The following is a 22,418-nucleotide window of genomic DNA, read 5'->3' on the forward strand; positions in this document are numbered from 1 at the left end:
TCAATTGGAGATACTAAATAGGCTTTCACCATATAGGAATCTAGACTTTAGGAGTGAGATCTGGGCTGAGATGTGAACTTGGTTTTCTTTGGCATATGCATGATACCTAAAGCTGTGACACTTACATTGATGCTGGTTCCTGACTCCTTATATGCTTTGGGTCTTACCTCAAAACTTGGCCTATGATTTCAGCAGTGGGCTGAGGCAGACTTCGGGTGACCCCGACACTTTGGGTGATGAGTATGGTCCATCAGAAGTGCCCAGAGAATCAGGCAGTGTGTGGTGCCAGCCTACAAAGTTGAATGAAGGAGGCTTGTGATGCACAGGCTAAGGCACTGCTAACGTGGTTTAGAAAACTCACTTGCCCTTAGAACTGTTCTCCCCTTTTGGACTGGGGAAGGGGTGAGAAACTCCTACTCTTAAGTTCTTTTTTTCTCTTCTTCAGCTGTATTTTATTGGATTAGGAATTTACGTTTATGGAGAGATTTCTCATCTTCTATTCTTGTTTTGTTTTGGCCACTTTACCTGCCAGGCTGCTATTGGAGTCCTACAACTGGACCCTAGATAAAAGCCATCCTTTGGATTAAAAAAACAAGATATTAAAAGTGTGATATTAATCGATCATTTGACCTCCATTTTATTGCAGATGATGCTGGCCGAGTATCAGAGAGTGAAGTCAAAAATGCCTCCCACCATAGAGCCACTGATGGCCCCTCATTTGGCTAAAGTGGATGAAGCTCTTCAACCTGGCCTGGCTGCACTGAGCTGGACCTCACTGAACATTGAGATATACTTAAAAAACACTTTTGCAAAGATCAGTGAGTCTGAATGGTTATTATTTCTCATTTTGTAAGGCTGGGTTCTTAATGTCTACTGTATAATTTCTTCTAGATACTGTGATATAAATAATGCAATACGTTATTCTTAAGCTGTCCTCTAGGGAATTTTACCAAAATACATGAATTTGTTAATTTCCTGGAAACTAGATATATTCACTATTTAATTTTAGCCCCGGAGATAAACTACATTTAAAAATTATACTTATTGTTGGACACTAGACTTTAAATAAGATGGTCAATTTAAAGTTGGAAAACTGTGATCCAGAGATGCTGAGTGACTTCTAATGCAATAGAGATGTAAGCAGAAAGGATGAGTTTAGAACCCAGTTCCCTTGCCTCTAAACCAATAGTCTTTCCAAAATACATCTCCCTGGGAACTAAAACAGGAGGAAATAGGCTAACATTCTAGAAGGAGATATTTATGAAAGGCATAAAAACTTCATGGTGAGAGTTCTCACTACCAAATTGGAACAGGCTACCAAGGTAGACTTTAGTACTATTCTTCCTAGAGACTATTAGCATTAGAATGTTTACACTTGGATGTTTTATTATTACATTAGTTGGAGACAGGAGCTAGTTTCTAAAGAAGTTCTCCTTAGTTCTCTAATTCTGTTCTCTTTTTGTGATTTAAGTGAAAGATCTAAGATGGATGTCAGAAGTCCAAGATGACTCTTAGGGAATTAAAAATCAAGTATCAGCAGAGGTGGTTCCTTCTGGTAGCTCTGGGGGAGAATCCTTTCCAGAGGCCATTCTACATCCTTTGGGCTCATGGTCCCTCCATCCTCAAAGCTAGCAACATAGTATTCTCAAATCTCTTTCTCTCTCTTTTTTTGCTTTCATGGGCACATTGTCTTCTGTCTGACTCTGACTCTCCTACCTCCCTCTTACAAGGACCCTTATGGCTATACTGGCCCCACCTAGTGTAGATAATTCCCACCCAGATAATTTAGCACAGTCGCTACATCTCAAGTTCCTTAACTCGATCACATTTGCCAAGTCCCCTTTGCCATATCTGGTAGCATTCGAAGGGGATTAGGATGTGGACATCTTGGGGGGCGGGGGCCTGGGTCACAGATGTCCTTGCAGATGCTTTCAAGAATCAAGAAATGATTGAAAACTTTTAGGGCCTTATTCTTTAGGAAGCAAAGGTATCTACTGAAGGGAGTGTTTTATGTCTTTGATACATCATGAGTATATAACATGGACTTCTCTGTATTCAATTTTAACTTCATTCCCCAGACAAAAATGATATCAGAAAAAAAGAGAATTCACTCTATGGTATCTGTTGAAACTGTATTATCCCTTAGATGGAGCTTTATTAACCATCATTCCTACTTTGATGTAAAAGTGTTAAATTCCTCTAGAACTGACCTTTCTGTCCATGGAAACTTAGTGCTCAATATTACTTCATAATTCTAAAAAATGTACCTTATGATAGTAACTGTAAAAGAAAAATCGAGGTAATTTCACTTCAATAATATCCGTAGGGGAGCCTGGCTGGCTCAGTCGGTAGAGCAAGCGACTCTTGGTCTCGGGGTTGTTAAGTTCAAGCCCCACGTTAGGTTGGAGATTACTTAAAAATAGAATCTTAAAAAAGAATATCTGCTGGATGCCTCCTGTGGAATAGGCTGCTCTCTAGGGAATTTTACCAAAATACATGAATTCGTTAATTTCCCAGAAACTAGATAGATTCGCTATTTAATTTTATCCCCAGAGATAAACTACATTTAAAAATTATACTTATTGTTGGACACTAGACTTTAAATAAGTAGGAAGCAAGGATGACGAAGGGCATGACAAAGAAGAATTCCAGAAGGAAAGACATGACGAGTAGTTGAGTAGGCAGTATGGTACACATGGCCGTGGAAGGAAGCTCAGGGGGTCAGTGCCCGTGCAGGACGAGGGGGCCGCTGGAAATATGTGCAGGTTCCCAGGAAGCCTCCTGGGGGCACTGCATTCAAGCCAGCTCTTCAAGTCTGAGTCCGAGTGAGGCCGGTGGAGAGAGCGAGAGTGGGAAGCTGGTTAGAGGAAGGGCAGTGTGCAGAAACCAAGTGAGAATTAGCAGTCTGGAGCGACTTTAATCCTGATTTCAGCACTGCAGTTTAGTCATATGCATTTTTAAAAAAGATTTATTTATTTAGTTTAGAGAGGGAGAGTGCATGAGAGCAGGGGGAGGGGCAGACGGAGAGGGAGAGAGAGAATCTCAAGCAGAGCCTGGCATGGGGCTTGATCTCATGACCCTGAGATCACCACCTGAGCTGAAACCAAGAGTCGGAGGCTTAACCAACTGCCACTCAGTCCCCCTAGTCGTGTGCATTTTTTTTTTTTTAAACAAAATGCTTAATCTCTTTTATTCACTTTTATTTTTTCCAAAGAGGACCTGGAGTTGCTGCTTGACAGAGTCAACGATCTGATGGAGTTCCGCATCGATGCTGTTCTGGAAGAAATGAGCAGCACGCCGCTTTGCCAGCTCCCCCAGGAGGAGCTGCTTACCTGCGCAGACTTCCTCCAAATGACAAAGGTTATTAGGAAATCGAAGTGTTTATTAATTTTTTTTGAGAGAGTGAGGTGTGGGGGAGGGGCAGAGGAAGAGGGAGAGAGAAAATCTTGAGCAGGCTGCACGCCCAGCGCGGAGCCGTGATCTGAGCCGAAATCAAGAGTCGGAAGCTTAACCAACTGAGCCACCTCTCCCTCTCCCTCTGCCCCTCCCCCCTGCTCTCATGCACTTTAAAAGGTGAAAGATTTATATGATTTGAAGAGAAACCAGAGTATTCTCGTGCACTTTATTAAAATAATAAAGGGCGTTTTTTGAAGCATAAATTACATTTTTTTTCCTGTCTGTGATTGGTCTGTGATTGGTGTGATCAAATGCAGAGCCTTCCGACACTAATTTGAAACTGAAGAGGAACGTATCCAAGGAATCACCTAGACATGAAGAACAGGTCGTTTCTTTTTCAGATCAGTAGGAGGGAAATTGCCATGGGACACATTTCTCATTTTTTCCATATTTTTTGAAGAATTAAGCTATTTTGTTGAAAAGTTTCCAGTAAGCTAGTGCTAATTAACAAAACATTTGTTTTCAATAGCTGTGGGACAGAATTTCTTCTTTAAACATTTCCGGAGAGCACCACTTCCCAAACTGGTGTTCTGTGGTACACGGTCCCGGAGCCACTGGAGGAAACCAGGAAAGCTGGGTCTGTGTTCAAACTGCTCAGGGTAAAGGCTGGTTCCTCCTTTCCCCTTGCAGAGTCTTTACACATTTACATGTTAAAATAAAGGCCGTCAGAAGATCTCTTGGAAAAGAGCCCATTTGGCTTTCTTTGACCCATTATTTCTCAAACTCCTTTCGTAAAAGGAATACTTTCTTCCCTGTGCTGGGATTAAGATCCTAGACGGTGCTCCCTCCATGAAGCAGCCTTCTGGGAATGTCATTTTAGCACCATCATTTGCAGTGTTCCTGGTTGGCATCCTGAGTATAAGAATTCATCAGGGATGATTTTAATATGGTATGTCAGGAGTCCCCAAGACCATCTCCCCTCGAAGGATGATTTATGAGAATGGTAGATTAAGATTTAGGATGACATTTAATCTTAGATTTAATCTTTAAGATAATCTTTAAGATAACATTTAATCTTCAGATATAAGATTTGTAAGAAGGACCCCTGGAACTCAGCATCTGGTTGCACTGAGGACTGAGATTTACTACAGGGACGTAGTAAAGACACTCAGACCCTAAGGGAAGAGAGGCGGGAGTTTGGAGGAATGCATGTGGAGGCTCCCTTATGTTCTCTCGCTCTCATGAGGGGCCACACAGAGCTCACTCTCTTCCCAGCAACAAAAATGCAGCAACGTGTTTGCAACATTTCTGTCCGGGGAAGCCCATGGGAAACTCAGTGCTTGAGGTTTTTAATGGGTCTGACCACACACATAGGCACCCTCTGCCTAGCATGGACCCAAATTCCAGATACCCAGAAGGAAGACAGGTTTGCAGCCTTAGCCACACTGTTTCCATGGGCTGTGTAGGCAGAGTGAACCAGTCTTACCGGCTGGGGAGCTGTGGGAACCTTCCCGACATTCGGGCCCCCAGACACCCGCCAGAGACCAACCTGGCATTGCACAATTGCAGTCTCAGGCCTGTCCTGGTAACCCTTTCCTGCATATGCGGTTATCTTTAGTTTACATTAAATTACTGTTAGATAATCAAAATTAAATGTCTACATTTTAGAAATTCCTGTTTCCTCCTTTATTCAAACTCATGAACTGTGTCTAGACCCCAAATTCCCCTAGGTCCCCTGCTCATTTGTCATGGTCTTGCCCTCTGGGCAAATCACTTGGCTCCATAGTTTTAATATTACCCCTCTTCTTAGGATTATTTTATAAAAATGTTTCTTTTAAATGTAAGCTCAAGTTTTAGAATATTTTTAAAAATGAAAAAATAGTATTTTTACCAGTTAGACTGCCATTGTTATAATTTTTGTGTATTGCCTACTTACATGCCTCTTAACAAGGTTGCGAATGGTGTCTTCCTCTCCCACTTAACATTTTTTCAAGAAATATTTTTCATGTTGTTATATGGCTTTCATGGTCACCTTTTTAATTATGGCTTCAGAATATTCTGTTGAGTTTATGTACCTTAATTTACTTACTTGTTCCTTGTTGCTGGACATTTGGATGGTTCCCAAAGTTGCCAAGAGTTGCAATGAATATATTTATAGGTATCATGTTTTTCCCCTCAAGGAGTATTTCCTTCTTCAAAGTAAAATTATTGCATCAAAGAATGTGGCTTCATTTAATAGCTCTTAATATTTGTAGCCAAATTGCTTTTCAAAGGGATGGCACCAACTTACAATGCCATCAGCAATGTGATAGTACCAATTTCACTATCTTCCAACAGGTACTGTTTTATCATAATTTTAATAAGTTATAATAAAGATTTTATAATGAGGTATATAATAAAACAAATTTATTATAAATAAAATATAATAAATTTATTGTAATTTATAATCAGAAATTCTAATTTATTAATTTTCATGTAAGTAGCAAAATCATAGAACCTAACTTTAATTTGCCTTTTGATTATGAAAATCAGTGATTACCGATTAAGTGAATGCTTTCCCTTGAATTTGTTTACCTTTTATAATTCATTTATTCTTCAACAATTTTTATGGTGCTTCTATGCAAACCACTGCTTGGGGATACAGCTGTGAGCAAAACAGATGAAATCCCTGCCTTCATGGAGCCCTTTTCAAGTGCAGGATACAGAAGAGCAAACAAACAAAAAAGCCAATAAATCAACAACAAGTTAGGTGGTGATGAGCTCAGGGGAGAAAAATTAAAAGGGTAATGAAGAAAAGGAGTATCTGCCAGAGAGTTGTGATTTATGTTGATGGACAGGGACGACTTCTGTGATTACATTTGAGCAGAGGACGTGAAGGAGCAAACCATGTGAATAACTTTGGGGAAGAGAATTCCAGGCAAAGGAACAGTAAGTGCAAAGGCCCTGAGGCGGAAATTTGTTATGGTAGTTTGATGACAAGGAAGATGTTGCACTGAAGTTTATCTAGTATGTTCTTATGCTGAGGGGGAAGGAGAAAGGGAATGGCTAGTAAGCATAGTATCTGGGGAAGCAGGGGAATCTGTGATTTAGAACTCAGGTTACATGATTATTCTTAAACAGAAGGGAGAATACTGCATTCAGTGAAAAAGGAGGAAAAGGGGTTGATGATGGAGGCCGCTTTGTCTTCTGGGTGAGGGCATGCGCTCAGGGAGTTGAGTGAGTCCCTGTGCCATTTGCTTTGTGCTATAGAAATCAAGGTCGTTAGCTGAATAGGTGGAAGAGGATGGTGTAAAGATTCGAGGACACAGCTGTTATGGGGCCTGGTAGAGGAACATGGCTATAGTCCTGCAGAATCATTCTTGAGTAGTGTTAGGGCCTGACTGAACTTGGGGGCCATGAATTCCCAGTACAAGGCACCTGCATTGCCTTGACCTGTGTACGCAAGCGGAGAGGTTTGGTTAGCTGGGTCATGTGGGTTGGGTTTCTCCTGAGTGGGGCGTTGGAAGGCATTGGAGTGATGGAGGTAAAGATATTGGCAAAAGAATGATTGAAGTGAGAAACCAGTTGTTAGGAAACGGTATGTAGAGTGAGAGGATTTTTTTTTTTTTTTTTTTTGACAGAGAGGGAGAGAGAGAGCGAGAGAAGGAACACGAGCAGGGGCAGAGGGAGAGGGAGCAGTGGGCTTCCCGTGGAGCAGGGAGCCCGATGCGGGGCTCAATCCCAGGACCCTGGGATCACAACCTGAGCCGAAGGCAGACGCTTAACGACTGAGCCACCCAGGCGCCCCTCCATCAAGGATTCTTGACTGAAACAACTTTTACTGCTATGGTGATGGTCATGTACAGATTTTTTTTTTTAAGATTTTATTTATTTGACAGAGAAAGACACAGCAAGAGAGGGAACACAAGCAGGGGGAGTGGGAGAGGGAAAAGCAGGCTTCCTGCTGAGCAGGGAGCCCGATGCAGGGCTCGATCCCAGGACCTTGGGATCATGAGCTGAGCCGAAGGCAGACGCTTAATGACTGAGCCACCCAGGCGCCCCGAGTGAGAGGATTTAAGATACGACTTTAAAAAATATTAATGATCTCTCAGAGAGCAAGGAGCCGGTGTCTATGGAATGAGATGAATGAGCTTGGCAAATGTAGATCTTTTGGTTAAGTGTGATTTGCTCACCAGTAATAAAAACAAACACTTTCTGAGTACTGACCAGTCACTATTCTAATATTTTACATGAGTTATCTTATGGGCTATTCCCAAAAACATAGGTAGGTTCTACCATAATTACCACTTTTCAGATTGGGAACCAAGGATTTCCCAGAATCATGCCGAGCTAGGATTTGAACCCAGGAATTTTGGTGCCAGAGTCTATACTTGTTACTGGATGGTGCTAACTTTACCCTATCCCTTATCCAGTCTCTGACCTGCCTTTTTTTTCATAACGGTCTCAAGGCTAGGGATGGTGGTTGGTAGTTGGGTGAAGTTCTGAGTTGGGAGTGAAGCTCTTATTTAATATTTTATTTGATGATAAAGAAGTTTAATAGTTTATTTCAGGGCTCATCAGAATGTTCCTATGTTAATGGTATCAAAATGCCATGTGCTCTGCAGCAGTGGAGTGAAAGTGAAAGTTATTGTGATGAGGTAAATGAGGGTGAAGCTGACATTTGGAGGAGATGGTCCATGAGCACATAAGAAGAGTCTCAAGATGAGTAATGGTGGGGCTTGGAAAGGCACTGGAGACTGTGCCCAACCAACAGAGTCTATTATTACATGGGGTTATTGTCCAGCCAGGTGGTAAATCACTGAATCCATCCATCCATCCATCCATCCATCCATCCATCCATCCATCCATCCATCCATTTATTATCTGCCTGTCTCTACAGAATCGATCCCAGTGCCCCAATCATATTAGTTTCTATTTGTTAAATCTCATTCTTGAGAAACATGGTATCTCACGAGAGGGGAGAGGAATCTCTGAAGTGAATTGGGGGCTGACTCTGGCTTGTTGCCAAAGGTGAGGAGGAGAGAAGGAAGGCTGGCTAGAGCAGACTGATGTGAGATAAAGGACACTTCATGGAAAGAGAGGCTGCTGGGAAACTTTCAGAAGTATTCTCCCCACTGTTGGAGGAGTAAGTGTAATTTCGGTCTGCCTGTGCTGCTCCAGTTGGTTTCCTATCTTTAATGAGTTCTTTTATGGATGCCTGGCCCTGGTTCGTGTGAGGATGTGGCCAAGCATCGTTGGAGGCCAAAATCCCATCTAGACACGGAATCTATGGCATTACTCTACTACTGTTACTGATGTGGTCTCAAGAGCTAGACAAACAAATATGAACTGTGTTAATTGTTTTTTTTTTTTTTTGGTAGGACCTTTGTGTAAAGGGTGCTCAGATACTAAATTTTAAAAGCTCATTAGTGGAGGAAGCAGTGAATGAGCTAATAAATATGTTGCTGGATGTGGAAGTTCTATCCAAAGAAGAAAGTGACAAAGTGTCTAATATGAATAGTGCCGATTCAAAAAACGGAAGTTCGGGTAAGAGATGGGGTCATGGAAGGGGTCTTATTTTTCTAGGACATTACTGAAAACTAAAATTTCATTTCTATATAGTGATTGATTTCACACTTCTGTAAACACTCTCCCAATTTTTAAAGGACATTTATAAATCTGAAATTATGATTCTGAGCATATTGTCATTTATCCCATTATTTTTCGTTAAACTCTATGTGCATGTACCTTATCAGTAGAGTAGGATGGATGGTGGGTTGGAATTCCCATTGGAATTCCCTGCCTATACTAAAGCAAACCTTTTGTAGGACAGATGAGGACACTGAGAGGCAGGGAAGGGAAGTGATTCTCCCAAGGCTTTATGGCCGTTAATGGAAGAGAGAGCATTAGAACCCAGGTCCCTGAGGTCTGGTCTTGCCTTTACAGCCATAGCTCCTGTCTCTCCTCCTGTTTCCTCACACCAAGTAGGAGAGGCCTCCATCGGCCCACCCGGTGCCCTAATTTCTTCTTCCTATTCTTTGATGGACTCGCTTTCTAGGAAATCTGATGTTTACATATTATTCAACTTGCATGTAATTATCTTAATTTTCTTCTCTTTAATTGCAGTAGATGGTTCTCTCTTTTTCCATCTCTCTCAATCTTCTCATCTCGTAACAGCAAAGAGAGAAGAAGGAAAGTCCGACACCTTGACCTCATCCCTTAAGGCCCCGGCAGGCCTCCTGCCTTTGGCGACAATCCTGAGAAAGAAGAAGGAGACTGAGGTGTTAGAGGAGGAAGCCTGTGGGTTGCTGTCCTATTTCAACCACCAAAACATGGATGCGCTTCTGAAAGTTACAAGGAACACACTAGAGGCCATCCGCAGGCGTATTCATTCCTCCAACACGACGAACTTCCGGGGTAATAATTCCACACAGTTTACCTACTGCAGCCCAGGCATGTTTGCTGCTTGTGTGTGTATTCCTGTTATTTTTAAATAATTTTAAAAATCCACCATTTATCGAGAGCCTCCTTGTAAGTTTATACTTTATGAACTTTGATTATCCCAACAGTTCAATGAAGTAGATCTTATTAGTCCAAAGCAGAACATTTCTTTACTATTTTTGTGTCAATTTAGTACTTTCCAGCCAGTTTGTTCATTCTTAATACAATCATCTTCTCTTCAGCACAATTCAGAAATGGGTGTTGCATTTCCCAGATGAGCCACAAAAATCCATCAAATCTAGAGACATTTTGAAACTAAATTTTATATTAAAAATGAAAATCATTATTAATTAAAATTGCAAAACGATAGGGTAATAAACCCTATTGGTTTTGAACATTGGCGTTTAAGGGGAAGCATCTCTAATACTTAATTAAAAGCAGATGAATAAAAGTGGGTACATTGAAGGAATTTTTGATTGGCAGCATGGAACAGTGTGATAGGGCTTTTATTTAACACAGGGATATTATTAGAATTTATCAAGCATTGGTTGATATGCTGAATGTTAAATCACACGTCTTTCCCAACTTTATATATTACAGGTATTTCCAACTATATAAAGTTACACACACACATCCACATTTATGTATTTATGCCTGTACCAATACTTATACCTATATGCAACTTTAAAAGCCCCTTGGATATAAATGATGAGTTACACTTTATCTCTTCTCCATTCTTTAACTGCTCCCAGTTTGAATTATACGCACTGTGGTAGAAAAGGCATATGTTTTATGTGAAATTCCAAACCGGTTATTTGTTTCTGATTTTGGCTAATTCTGATAGCTCTTCTTGTTCTTCATGCCTCGCTTCTTTATTCTACATTTAACTAATTTATTAGCTTGCTGGTGTGTGGACAGTATCATTTTCAGTATTTTAGATCACAGTTCACATTATTAAGCCAGATTCCACATAGTGGGTGGCCTTTTATGGAGTAGATTGTATCAGCAGAAAATGTGTCAGGGTCCACTGAACTGCTATTACATTGAGCAGAATGAGTTACTCCATAGTTTTCATTCATCCCCCAAATATTTGTCTGATAATGGAGTTCCTATGTATTGTTCTAGGTGCTTTAATTTTCCTGGCTTAAAAGGAAATAAACCCCATTTTAAATTAAAAAAAAAAAGGGGGCGCCCGGGTGGCTCAGTCGTTAAGCGTCTGCCTTCGGCTCAGGTCATGATCCCCGGGGTCCTGGGATTGAGCCCCACGTCGGGCTCCCTGCTCGGCGGGAGGCCTGCTTCTCCCTCTCCCTCTCCCCCTGCTTGTGTTCCCTCTCTCGCTATGTCTCTCTCTGTCAAATAAATTAAAAAAAAAAATCTTAAAAAAAATAAAAAAAAATAGTAAGGCTTCCCTCATTTGTGTTAACTCAGACAGTAAGAGTACATCTAGGATGAAGCAGAACAGCCTGCCCATTTTCCGGGCCGACATCACTCTGGCCATTCCCAACATCACCATGGTCCCTGCCCTGGAGGACATACAGCAGACGCTGAACAAAGCCGTGGAGTGCATCGTCAGTGTCACCAAGGGAGTTCGACTGTGGAGCAGTGAGCTGCTGTCCAAGGTGGGTGTGGGATGAAGGCATCATTTTATATGGAAGCTGCTGCTTTTATGGATGGGACTGAGCTGAAAAATATCCTTTTTCTTTGTAGAAAAAGATGCAGGAGAGAAAAATGGCTGCTTCACAGAATAATGAAGATAGTCATTCTGATGTTGAAATGGGAGAAAACGAACCTCAAGGTGAATGTTCCTTTGGTCCTTTTGAACCATTCATTGAAAACCAGCATTGAGGGAGCTCAAATGGATTTTTTCCCTCCATGCAAGTCTTAAATCAGTGTTGATTGGAATATTAATCTACGAGCCAATTTTAAGTTAATATACTATAAAAATCCATGTATTTTAATGACTCCATTATAAATCATGTATCTTTAGTGTATACGTCACAGATGGGGCTGCCTCAGTGATTTCTGGTCCAGTGTAATGATAGGAACAGGGGGGTAAGAAGGACTTTAGTCTCACAGTTTAAAGAGAAACTCGTCATCCTCACAATGAGTATTTTCTGACATTTAGGAGATATTTTGTATTTTAACCCATTATGTGTCCTGTTGTGCTGACATGTGATTTTTGCTGTGTATCTCATGGCTTTCATTTATATTCTGCAAAATTAGAGAACATATGCTATCCAAGTTGCTAATGACATTAAATGTTGCCTTTAGTCCTGCAAACTCTTTCTAAGGCAACCCTGCAAAAGGCAGACCCCATGTAATTTTCAATTATTGCTCATCTCCCCTGAATAATAAATCAACGAACCATAAGAAGAAAGTGAAGCAGGTTCCTCTTTAAAATAGTCTGTTACTGAGGACGATAAAGATAGCTCAAAACAACTTTGCCCACGACTTACAGTATTATTTATTTAAGCCAAAAAAAGCATATGTTATTGTGTTAATTTCAATTTTTATATTTTTTGGAAACATAGCTTTACTTCCTAGAATAGTTTAAAATTCAGAATTTTCCAAGCTCAAAATATGCTCAATCATGAATTATATCTGAAATCGCGAAGAAAAAATGCTTAGTGAAAAGCTGTATATATATTTTTGTCATGACAAAAGAGTTAAAAAAAGAAATTGCCAAAATTTACGAAGTGCAGTTAAAACAGCACTTAGAGGGAAATTTAAAACCTTAAACATGGATATTATAAAAGAGGAAATACCTCAAATCAATAACTTAGTCTTCTATCTTAAGAAAATTACCTTCAAGTTTACTGATTTTTTCCCCTAGAGACTGAAATCTGTTGAGCTCCTCTCGTGAATTCCGTTTATGTTCTCCACCTCAGAATTTGCAGTCGACTCTTGTATTTCTGTCTCATTACTGGTATTCTCTATTTTGTGAGGCATGCTCATTACACTTTCCTTTAATTCTTTCAATTGGGTTTTCAGTCATTCTCTGAACATTTTATAACAGCTGATATGAATTTTGTTTAGTAATTCCAGTAGTTGGGTTTTCTCATGTATAGTTTCTATGGACTGCTATTGTTGCTATGTGTGGACACTGCTTTTCTGTATCTTTACATGGCTTACCATTTTTATTTTTGTTGAAAACTTGATCTTTATTTATTTATAAAGATTTTATTTATTTATGAGAGAGAGAGAGAGAGAGAGAGAGAGCGCACGAGCAGGGAGAGGGAGAAGCAGACGCCCGGCTGAGCGTGGAGTCGGCTTGATCCCAGGACCCTGAGATCACAACCTGAGCGGAAGTCAGACGCTTAACCTACCAAGCCACCTAGGTGCCCCCAAAACTTGATATTTTAATGTGGCAGCTCTGAAAATCTGCTTGTCTTCACCCCCGGCCCCTCCGGCCCCCCAAGAGTCTGTTGTTGTTACTATTTGTTTCATTATTGACTCTACTGACCTTCCTGGACTCATTCTGTAAAATTAATCTTTCCTGTGGTATGCACTATTGTAGTCTCTGGTTGGTTAGTTTGAAGGTCAGCTAATGATTGCACAGAGATTTCCTTAATCCTTTCAACCGGTAAGTCTTACACCTTTTGCCTAGGAATGGTGTGGATGCTGGAGCACCCTGAAAACTCAGAAGTTTTCAATACCGCCTTAGCTTTTATTTTCTTGATTTTGCAAAGCCCAACTAAAAGATTGAGGCATTTTAGGTCTTTCCTGGGCATGTGGATAGCTCTGTACAGATGCATGACTTTCTAGAGCCCCAGGGGATAGGTCAGGGCCTTACAAGATCTGTGGATCTCTCATTCCCCAGATCTTTAATTTTTTTGGTCAACCTCTTCTTTGCCTCGACTAATATCATTGTATCAGTCATCTGTGAAGTTAATTGTTGCTGATTGTTTTTTTAACAAGTGCCTTGGTGATAGGGATTTTTTTTTTTTTCCTTAGTGAGTTCTGAATCAGGTCAAGTAATGATAAACTCTGAATGGGGCTTTTCCAGAGAATCTCCTGATGGGTCCAAGAGTGACAATTCTCTGGGGCTTCTTGCAGAGCTTCCAGTGCAGTCTGGCCCCTCTGGTGACTGCTAGGCTGCAGCTGTGTTTCTCAAGGCTACCACATCCCCAGTGAGGGGGCAGTGGGCCTACGGAAGTTAAAACACCTCGAAACCCACTATTGTTACCACAATTTTAGCATTTTTTTCTTGACTAAAGGAGCACCACTTGGCTTGTTGCCCGCTTTGGTTAGTGTCCAGAGTCCTGAAAAAATTGACAAATGTTCCCCATTTTCAGTTGCTTTTACAAAGAAGCAGTCTGTCAGAGGTCCTTCTTTTACAGAAATGTCTTCCTTTCAGAAATCCCCTCATCGTTTTAAAGCATGTTCCCTATGCTTTTGATATAAACTTCTCTCTCTCTCTTTTTTTTTTTTTTTTGCTTTTAGATACCTTTGAGATAGCATCTGTAAACTTACCCATTCCTGTGCAAACCAGGAACTATTATAAGAATGTGTCCGACAACAAAGAGATTGTGAAATTAGTCTCTGTGCTTAGCACAATCATCCACTCCACCAAAAAGGTATGCCAAGAGGACTTGTTGTCAGAGCCCCGCGCTTTACCATGTGTACCTATGTTAGGTTGAAGGTCTCAAGCTTGTCCTACACGTAGCCTGAGCCTTAACTACTGTGCCTTTCGGGATGGGGGGGAGCTATGCAAACTGACATGTGCTCAGCAGAAGTTTGTAGATTGCAAGGTGAAAAAGAACGATTATTCCTGTGTTTCATATTGTGTTCTGTCTAATGCTGTAAACCTATGTATTTACTTAGTTAGTACTAATAGACCTAATCATTAAAAAATTTGATATGTTTCAAAGCAAACTGGTGTTGCAATTCACTTTCAGAGACTCAGTGATACCAGTACTAACTAGTATCATTTGAAACATAATAAGATTTAGAGTCAGTTTTTCATATTTGTGTAGTCAGGTAAACCTCCTAAACTATCAGCTGAAAATTTATGTGTTTTGCCACGTGGAAATAAGATAATAAGGAGAACAGAGCAAATAGAAGTGTTATCGGTACAAACTTATACTTGACAGGGGTATAAATTCAGTTTAACTTTTCTTCCAACCTGCTCCTCTCTCAGCTTCCCTTTTTTTTTTTTTTTGTTCAGGGGAATCAGTTCTTGTCAGAAAGATTCAAAACCCTGAAGACAATTTCTACTTAAAAACAATCTATATTTACACTGCTCCTAAGACCTGTTGACTCTTTAAAAATGTCTCTCACTGTTGAGGGAATGGTTGTCACTCAGCAAATACATCTTTTCTGTTAGTCAGTTCTGTTAGAATGAGCTTCGTTTGTTTGAAAACATTTTGAAAAGCTGCCATTTCTATAACCATGTGAAGAAATATTATTAAGTTTAATTTTAATGTGTTCCTGAGGGAACTGGAAGCTTTTGCATTTATGCATTTTCAATTTTCCCTTCTTAATATATTGAAGGTCCTATATTTAATTTTGCCCTAGGGACAGTGTTCACATAATTCAATTTAACAAATATTTATCTAGTGCTTAGTTTATCAAGCTCCACAGAAATGATAAAGGTAAATAGTCTATGATGATAATAAACATTCAGATATATTTTCAAGTGTTGTAGTAATCATGGAAAGTATAATAAAATAAATCAATAATGAAGCTCATTACTTTCTCTGAATATAAGCAGACATGATTATGAAAATCAAAGGGTAAGTCATAGTAGTCAAAATTAGCATACTGTTGGCAACAAAATGCTTATCTTTGTGTTATTTCTGTTGCGCTTGCTTTTATATTATATGAAGGAAGTGTGCAGATCTCAGGCACTTAGAATAACTTGAAGGACTTTTTCCAGATTGAGGAGATGGACAAATTGTTTCTGGAAGAATAAATACACACTTAGTCATCATACTGGACATGGCCAGTGCTCCGCAGCCAAGGACCTTCTGGGTGATTCTGCCTCAGTCGGGGAAAATCCTGTGATTCCCAGCCCTTTTCTTCTTGCCACAGCTGATTGGATCAGAATGTAAATCTGACCCACATTGAGCAGATCCGTAGGCTAGCCATCCGCTGACAACACTGCCTGTCTTGAAAAGATGAGCTGGACCGAACCATCGAAATAACCTTGGCAGGAAAAAATAACTTAAGCAGAACAGCTGTACCCATGCAATTCAGGCAGTTCTTCCTTAAAGCTCTAGATTACCTCCACTTTATTTTATTTTTTTAGAACTTCTGAAATTAAGTTTTTAATTCCAGTATAGTTAACATACAGTGGATTACCTCCATTTTAGAAACTTCCAATCTAATAAAGAGTGACGCTGTCAGAAAAGATAAATGAGAGTCTAAAACTTATTTAGTTAGGGTATATTCTTAATATTATAAAGTCTAAGATGTTGGAAGAGCTCAGGATTCTGGAATTTCTACCCATATTCAGGCATCTTGGATAATCTGTAATTCATTCACCAAGACATCGTATGCTTGCGAATGTCTTCATGCTGTTGCAGTTCATCCTGGGTATGCATGTCAGCATCTCAGCCCATGCCAGGGAATCGGTTTGGTGGGGATAAGCAGTGGCAGGCTTAGCTTTGTGCATTTTCATGAGTGGGAAGTCTCAATAGCTATTAAACCTGAAGTTGTGAGGGACATTTTAGCTGCGTGTGGGGAGTGGTAGAGTAAAGCTGCTTGGTTTTCGAACAGGTTGGTGAAATTTACTGAAATGATTGGGCCATTTAGAACGCTGTTGGTAATGTCATATTTTTTCCCCCAAATAATGGCATTTTTCATTCCATCTCAGTTTAAAAATTTTTTTCTCATTTAGATGTAACTCTGAAATTATAAGCCAATAGGAAAAGTTGATTCCCAACAGGTATGAACATGAGAAATGAGGAGCCAGATCTTTAATTATTTGTAGATGATAATGATTATGTCATGTAAATCCATGAGGCTAATCTGAAAAAAAAATATAGCCCAAAGAGAGTTAAGTTAGTTGTTAGTTGAAAGATAATTATAGGCATTTCTGCTGTAACGCAATAAACATATTCCTGAAAATCCTCTTTTGCGTGGATTATGAGAAAAACAGGCTTGAGGCAGGCAGTCGAAACCTAGGAAATTTTGTTAACCAGTGTGGCTACAAAAACTATGACAATCACAGTAAAATATCTACCCATTTAATAAGGGTAGAGTAAATAGAGAACTTTATTATCAAAAGGTTAGAGAAACTTGGTGGAAACGTGGGAGTGAGAAACAGTTGAACCTGCCGAGCTACGGAAACAAGGATAAAATACAGAAAGATCGGGTCGGACTGTGCAAAGAACATTGTCAAAATGAAGTGGTGACCAAATTGGCCCCAAAGGAAAAAGCTGTGGAAGGGTTGTGGCACACAGGATTGTGCCCCTCCGTGGCTTGCTGCTTTAGCTGGTACAGAACAAAGGGCTGGGAGAAATAGCATTTGATGGGACCTCCTCATTATGTTGGCATCCTTCTTTAGTTACCAAATGTGAGTGGGCCGGTATCACTCACAGAGGCACACTTTATAGTAAACAGGACTCGTTATTAAAAAAATCAATTTTTAAAATGTATATGCCATCCATAGCCAGTTATAAAAATAGTGGAGAAAGATCCTGTTTACAATAATCATTCCATTGAAAAATACCCAGGAACATACATGATAAAGAGTGTGTGAAGTCTCTATAAATCTTCCCCTAAAAATGAACAAGTAATGAAAAAAAATGAGAAGATTTGGAAATGCATACTGTGTTCCTAGATGGGAAGATTTAACATTCTGCAGATGCCAATCCTAATCCAGTGGGTTTATACATTTTATGGGATTCCATGCAGTCTTCCAATGAAGTTTGATGCTGGATATATTCTGTTTGCCCCTCTAGATCTTATCTCCACCCTCTGATCTTAGGGAAAAAAATTAATAGATTTCCATTGAGGCTTCCAATAGATTTGACCAATGAGAGAGTCATGGGGGAGGTCTGATGCCGGGGAGTGGCGTGGAGGGAGAGGGAGGGGACGAGAGTGACCTCAGAGTGATTTCTCCCATAGCACCCTTGGTGTGGTATGATTTTGAACTGTGGTTTCTGAACGAAAGGCCGCTCCAGTCAGGAGGCTCTTGTCCAAAAGAGTCTTCATGGACTCTCTTTTTCTAGTTTCTAGAAACTGTTCCCCTCTCCTTTTGGCTAGGAAGGCTAACAGTTTTGTCATTACTACTCTTGACTTACCGTGTCCATAATGTACCTAATTCCAGTTCTGTGGCATTTCTAACTATTCACACACCTCACTACTTAAGCGTTTTAATAAATCTGTGGGACCCACCAGCAGTTGAGCAATATTCACTTATACCATGATGCCATTTCCACATCTTTCCTCTCAATGCAAATCTGTTATTTGTATTCTAGGAAGTTACTACGTCTATGGATGGCTTCAAACGCTACAATCATATTTGGCAAAAAGAGAAAGAAGAAATGGTTATGATGTTTATTACAGAAAACCCCTTGCTCTCTGAATTTGAATCTCAGATTCTCTATTTCCAAAAGCTAGAGCAGGAAATTAATGCCGAGCCGGAGTGCATCCATGTGGGTGCTGTTGCCGTGTACACAGGTTGGTTCATTTTCCCCATTTTCAGGCAGTCATAATAATTCAACAGTATTGGTCTGTCTCTTTACCTAGATTAGTATTTCAGAGAGTTCTAGCTATCTTTAAGATTGTCCTTTTATGGGCTTCAAGCTTTAAGACCAATTTGTAGATTTGTTTTTAATTCCTTTCTGCATAATTATATATTCTGGACTATTTTGAACACTTTGCTGCTAAACCTTGAAAATAAATGCTAATTCAGAGAAAGAAGATGAGCATGTTGTATCTGGAATTAAAATTTACCCTTCCTTTAATAGATAATTATAAACATTTGAGGCTTATTTCCAGTAGTTCTGATAATGTGCTTTTTTTTTTTAGCATTTCGAAATATGTTCTAAATTGTTGTAAGACAAGCTTTATAAATATGAATGAATATATAATAAGTAGGAAAATCTAATTTTTTTTCAGTTTGATTTTCTTATGCACTACGGGGCTATAAATTGCAAAATATTTATTATTGGTGAACAACAGCACTCTTGTCTTTTCATACTGGTTCAAATTTTTCAAACTGATCTGTGGACATTTGGGTTTGACAGCTGACTTGAAGTTCATTCTGACTACTGAGACAAAGGCCTGGATGGCTGTCATTGGCCGTCACTGTAACAAAAAATACAGGAGTGAGATGGAAAACATCTTTACACTTGTTGAAGAATTCAATAAGAAACTAAATCGTCAGATAAAAGACCTAGATGATATTCGGATTGCTATGGCGGCACTGAAAGAAATCAGGGAGCAGCAAATCTCCATTGACTTTCAAGTAGGACCTATTGAGGTGACTGATAACCGTTTGCTCATTTTGGAAATATCTCCACATGTTGAGTGATATTAGAACCAGCAACATTGCTGGGGGTTTAAAGAGGACGCCCAGTAACTGACACCCCTGTTTGCCCCTGTCTGCGAATTCAGGCAAAACTGTAGTCAAGTAGTCAAGATCAAACAAACACCCAACTGTTGTCAAGATCAAAATACAACCTTTATTCCTGACAGAACTTATTTGGACGACGTGGCTTAGTGTACAACTCCTGTATTCCCATTACCATCCAAATCCATACACAGACACTATGGGCTTGTGAACACTATATCCCAGAATTGTTGAGCCAACTCCCGCATCAGAGGCAGCGTTGGAAACCTGCAGGCCCCTCTGTTACCCTGCTTTACTTTACTGGTCCTGGGGTGCAGACCAGAGGATGCATTCAAGGAGGAAGAAGAAAGAGGGAGAAAGGCACTGGGCTAGGTTTGTCCAAATCAACAGTCTCTTCCCCAAATTAATGATTAGGTATTCATTCCACCTGTATGGGGAGAACTAATGGTTGGAGAGGGGGTAGGGCTATTTAGGGAAAATCCTTTCTCATGAAAAGCAATTTTAATCTTTTAGCTAGGAGAGTAGTCTAGGATTTTGCATCTTGAGGGCAATGACTTGGCTCAGGTTTTGATGTGCAAGTTCCCTCTGTGTCTTACTGTTGGAACCTCTTACCAACACAACGGGACAGGATAGAGTTAAAACCCTGATTTATTATCCTAAAAGTAGCAGTTAGATTATTTTATATTTTTCATTTATATGATATAATTTTGAAGTCTTGAAATACAATTTAGGGGCCTACATAAAACTACCTTTATTTGTATAATGATTTGTAGTTTTTATAGTGTTTTTGAAATTCATTTAAAATGTTGTTTTTTGATATTTGCAAAAATCCTGTGAAGCAGTCAGGGAATTCTCCCATTTTACAGATGAGGAAACCGAAGCTTAGGGGCTCAGTTGCTCATTTAAGCTTTTAGAGTTTGCAAGAAGAATAGTAGAACTCTCTGGGTAGTTTCCCTAACATTTTGGTCTTTTCCATTTTAATGCTTTAAATGCGTGTGGATTTATGCATCTGAGTAGCAGAAATTAAATTTTCCTTCTTTTGTGTAGGAATCCTATGCCCTGCTTAACAAATACGGGCTTCTGATAGCAAAGGAAGAAATGGAAAAAGTTGATACTCTGCGTTATTCTTGGGAGAAGCTCCTGGCACGTGCCAGCGAAGTTCAGAATGAATTAATCTCACTGCAGCCTGGTTTTAGGAAGGAACTTATTAGCACCGTGGAGGTCTTCCTTCAGGACTGTCAGCAGTTCTACTTGGACTATGATTTGGTACAACTCCAGCTTTTTCTGTTTGTATTTTTGGGGAAGAGTGAACAGAGCATGCAAAGTGTTTAAAGATTATATGTCAAGTTTAATGAAATTCCCTAGGAGTGGGAATTTTATTTTCATGACAGCAATCTAAGAAATGAGGAATTTAAAAAGTGCTCTTCATGTTATATCATTGGTCTGTTCTTGAGGCTGTTTGATAGCTTTCTAAACTTGTGTAGACAATACTATTCACATATGGTTAAAACAGTCCTCCTCCTACAGCTTTCCTCGGGTCCACAAACACCGCAGAGTACCCAGCATGTGCCAGGCACTGTCCTTGGTGCTGAAGACACAAAGTAGACAAGACGATTGGAGTTCATGTTTTGGTCATTCATTTATGAGTTTTAGTGCCAACTCTTCTATGGGAATATGTTGTATAATAAGACCAACTTCTAGCCAATTATAATATACTACAGAAAGGGAATATGTAAAGGGTACAGTCTGTGCCTTTTATATAGGAAAAACACACCAAACCACAAAGTTAATAAAGTTACAAGATTGGATCCATGCACTAACTTCATGGATGAAGAAGCACAGAAATCCACATATTGAAGGTGTTCTAATGTAGGAAAACCTGTTGGGAATGTTAAAATTATATGTCACTTTTCAAATAGATATGAGAATGGTAAAATCTGTGAGTTTTGTGGCATTAGTGTTTTAGTTCAAAACCAGACAGTATATGGGCTTCCTATAGAGTGCTTATTGACCCTTCTTTGCCTGTGTCACCTAAGAAATGAATAGTGCTTGTTTTTAATTTTCAAAATTTCTTAAAATTTAGAAATTGTGGTGTTAGTTGTGGTATTATTTAGAAGTTGCGGTATTTTTAGACTTGAAAATATTTCCAAATGAGACACTTTCTTGAGTCCTTTTCTACAATTAAAAAATGAAGTTTCCTGTCATTGATGTGACATGCATGCAGGCTAACTTTGATGTGCAAATACTTTGAGCTCATAAAATCCATAGGCAACATTTCATTTTATTTTATGTTTAACTTTTTGTTTCAGAATGGTCCAATGGCCAGTGGCTTGAAACCCCAGGAAGCCAGTGATAGGCTTATCATGTTTCAGGTAATCTTTTTAGTTTCTGTGACCATCTAAACAACCAAAACCTTAATGTGTTTTAGATACATACATTTTTTCCCCTTAATATTGAAAGGCCTATTGTGGACTATTTTAAAAAATGTATATGGGATGATTATAATTGGAGTTAGTTTCTATGTAATTAGTTACATTTATTTACTATTCTTACTTGCCTGTGCTCAGAGATCATACATGTTTGCTTATTTGCCAATTTTTGAAATTTACATGTTTACTCATGGGTAAATCATCTTGTTGAGTTGTCACTTGTGTTTTCTTTAGAATCAATTTGATAATATCTATCGGAAATACATCACCTACACTGGAGGAGAGGAGCTTTTTGGGCTGCCAGTTACTCAGTATCCTCAGCTTCTTGAAATAAAGAAGCAACTAAATCTTCTACAGAAAATATATACTCTTTACAACAGTGTCATAGAAACTGTAAATAGCTATCATGATATCCTTTGGTCAGAAGTGAATATTGAAAAAATCAACAGTGAACTTTCAGAGTTCCAGAACAGGTGAGAAATTAAATGTTAGCATGCCCAGAGCTATTGAATCTCAAATGCTTTCTTTTTTGATAGGCGGTCAAGTTCTCTTCTCACCCTCAGATGTTTTGCAAGCACATAGTGCTGCATTGCTGTTGTCTGTTGACATTGCCCTTGTCAGACCCTATTTATTAATTACCGCTGTGTGGG

At 39.5% G+C, this 22,418-nt stretch overlaps 1 protein-coding gene across 1 annotated transcript in view; it reads left to right on the forward strand.

The window, feature by feature from the left end:
• DNAH5 (dynein axonemal heavy chain 5) overlaps positions 1 to 22,418 on the forward strand; it is a 263,927-nt gene that overhangs the window by 86,225 nt on the left and 155,284 nt on the right. Inside the window, exons 16-27 of the mRNA XM_027606690.2 lie at positions 647 to 818; positions 3,215 to 3,360; positions 8,757 to 8,922; positions 9,553 to 9,792; positions 11,245 to 11,435; positions 11,524 to 11,611; positions 14,260 to 14,393; positions 18,243 to 18,444; positions 19,014 to 19,249; positions 20,387 to 20,605; positions 21,649 to 21,711; positions 22,003 to 22,241. Coding sequence (XP_027462491.2) covers positions 647 to 818; positions 3,215 to 3,360; positions 8,757 to 8,922; positions 9,553 to 9,792; positions 11,245 to 11,435; positions 11,524 to 11,611; positions 14,260 to 14,393; positions 18,243 to 18,444; positions 19,014 to 19,249; positions 20,387 to 20,605; positions 21,649 to 21,711; positions 22,003 to 22,241 — 2,096 coding nt within the window. The remainder of the gene's footprint in view (positions 1 to 646; positions 819 to 3,214; positions 3,361 to 8,756; positions 8,923 to 9,552; positions 9,793 to 11,244; positions 11,436 to 11,523; positions 11,612 to 14,259; positions 14,394 to 18,242; positions 18,445 to 19,013; positions 19,250 to 20,386; positions 20,606 to 21,648; positions 21,712 to 22,002; positions 22,242 to 22,418) is intronic.

Source organism: Zalophus californianus, chromosome 5 (assembly GCF_009762305.2).
Source record: "Zalophus californianus isolate mZalCal1 chromosome 5, mZalCal1.pri.v2, whole genome shotgun sequence".
Classification (NCBI taxonomy): domain Eukaryota; kingdom Metazoa; phylum Chordata; class Mammalia; order Carnivora; family Otariidae; genus Zalophus; species Zalophus californianus.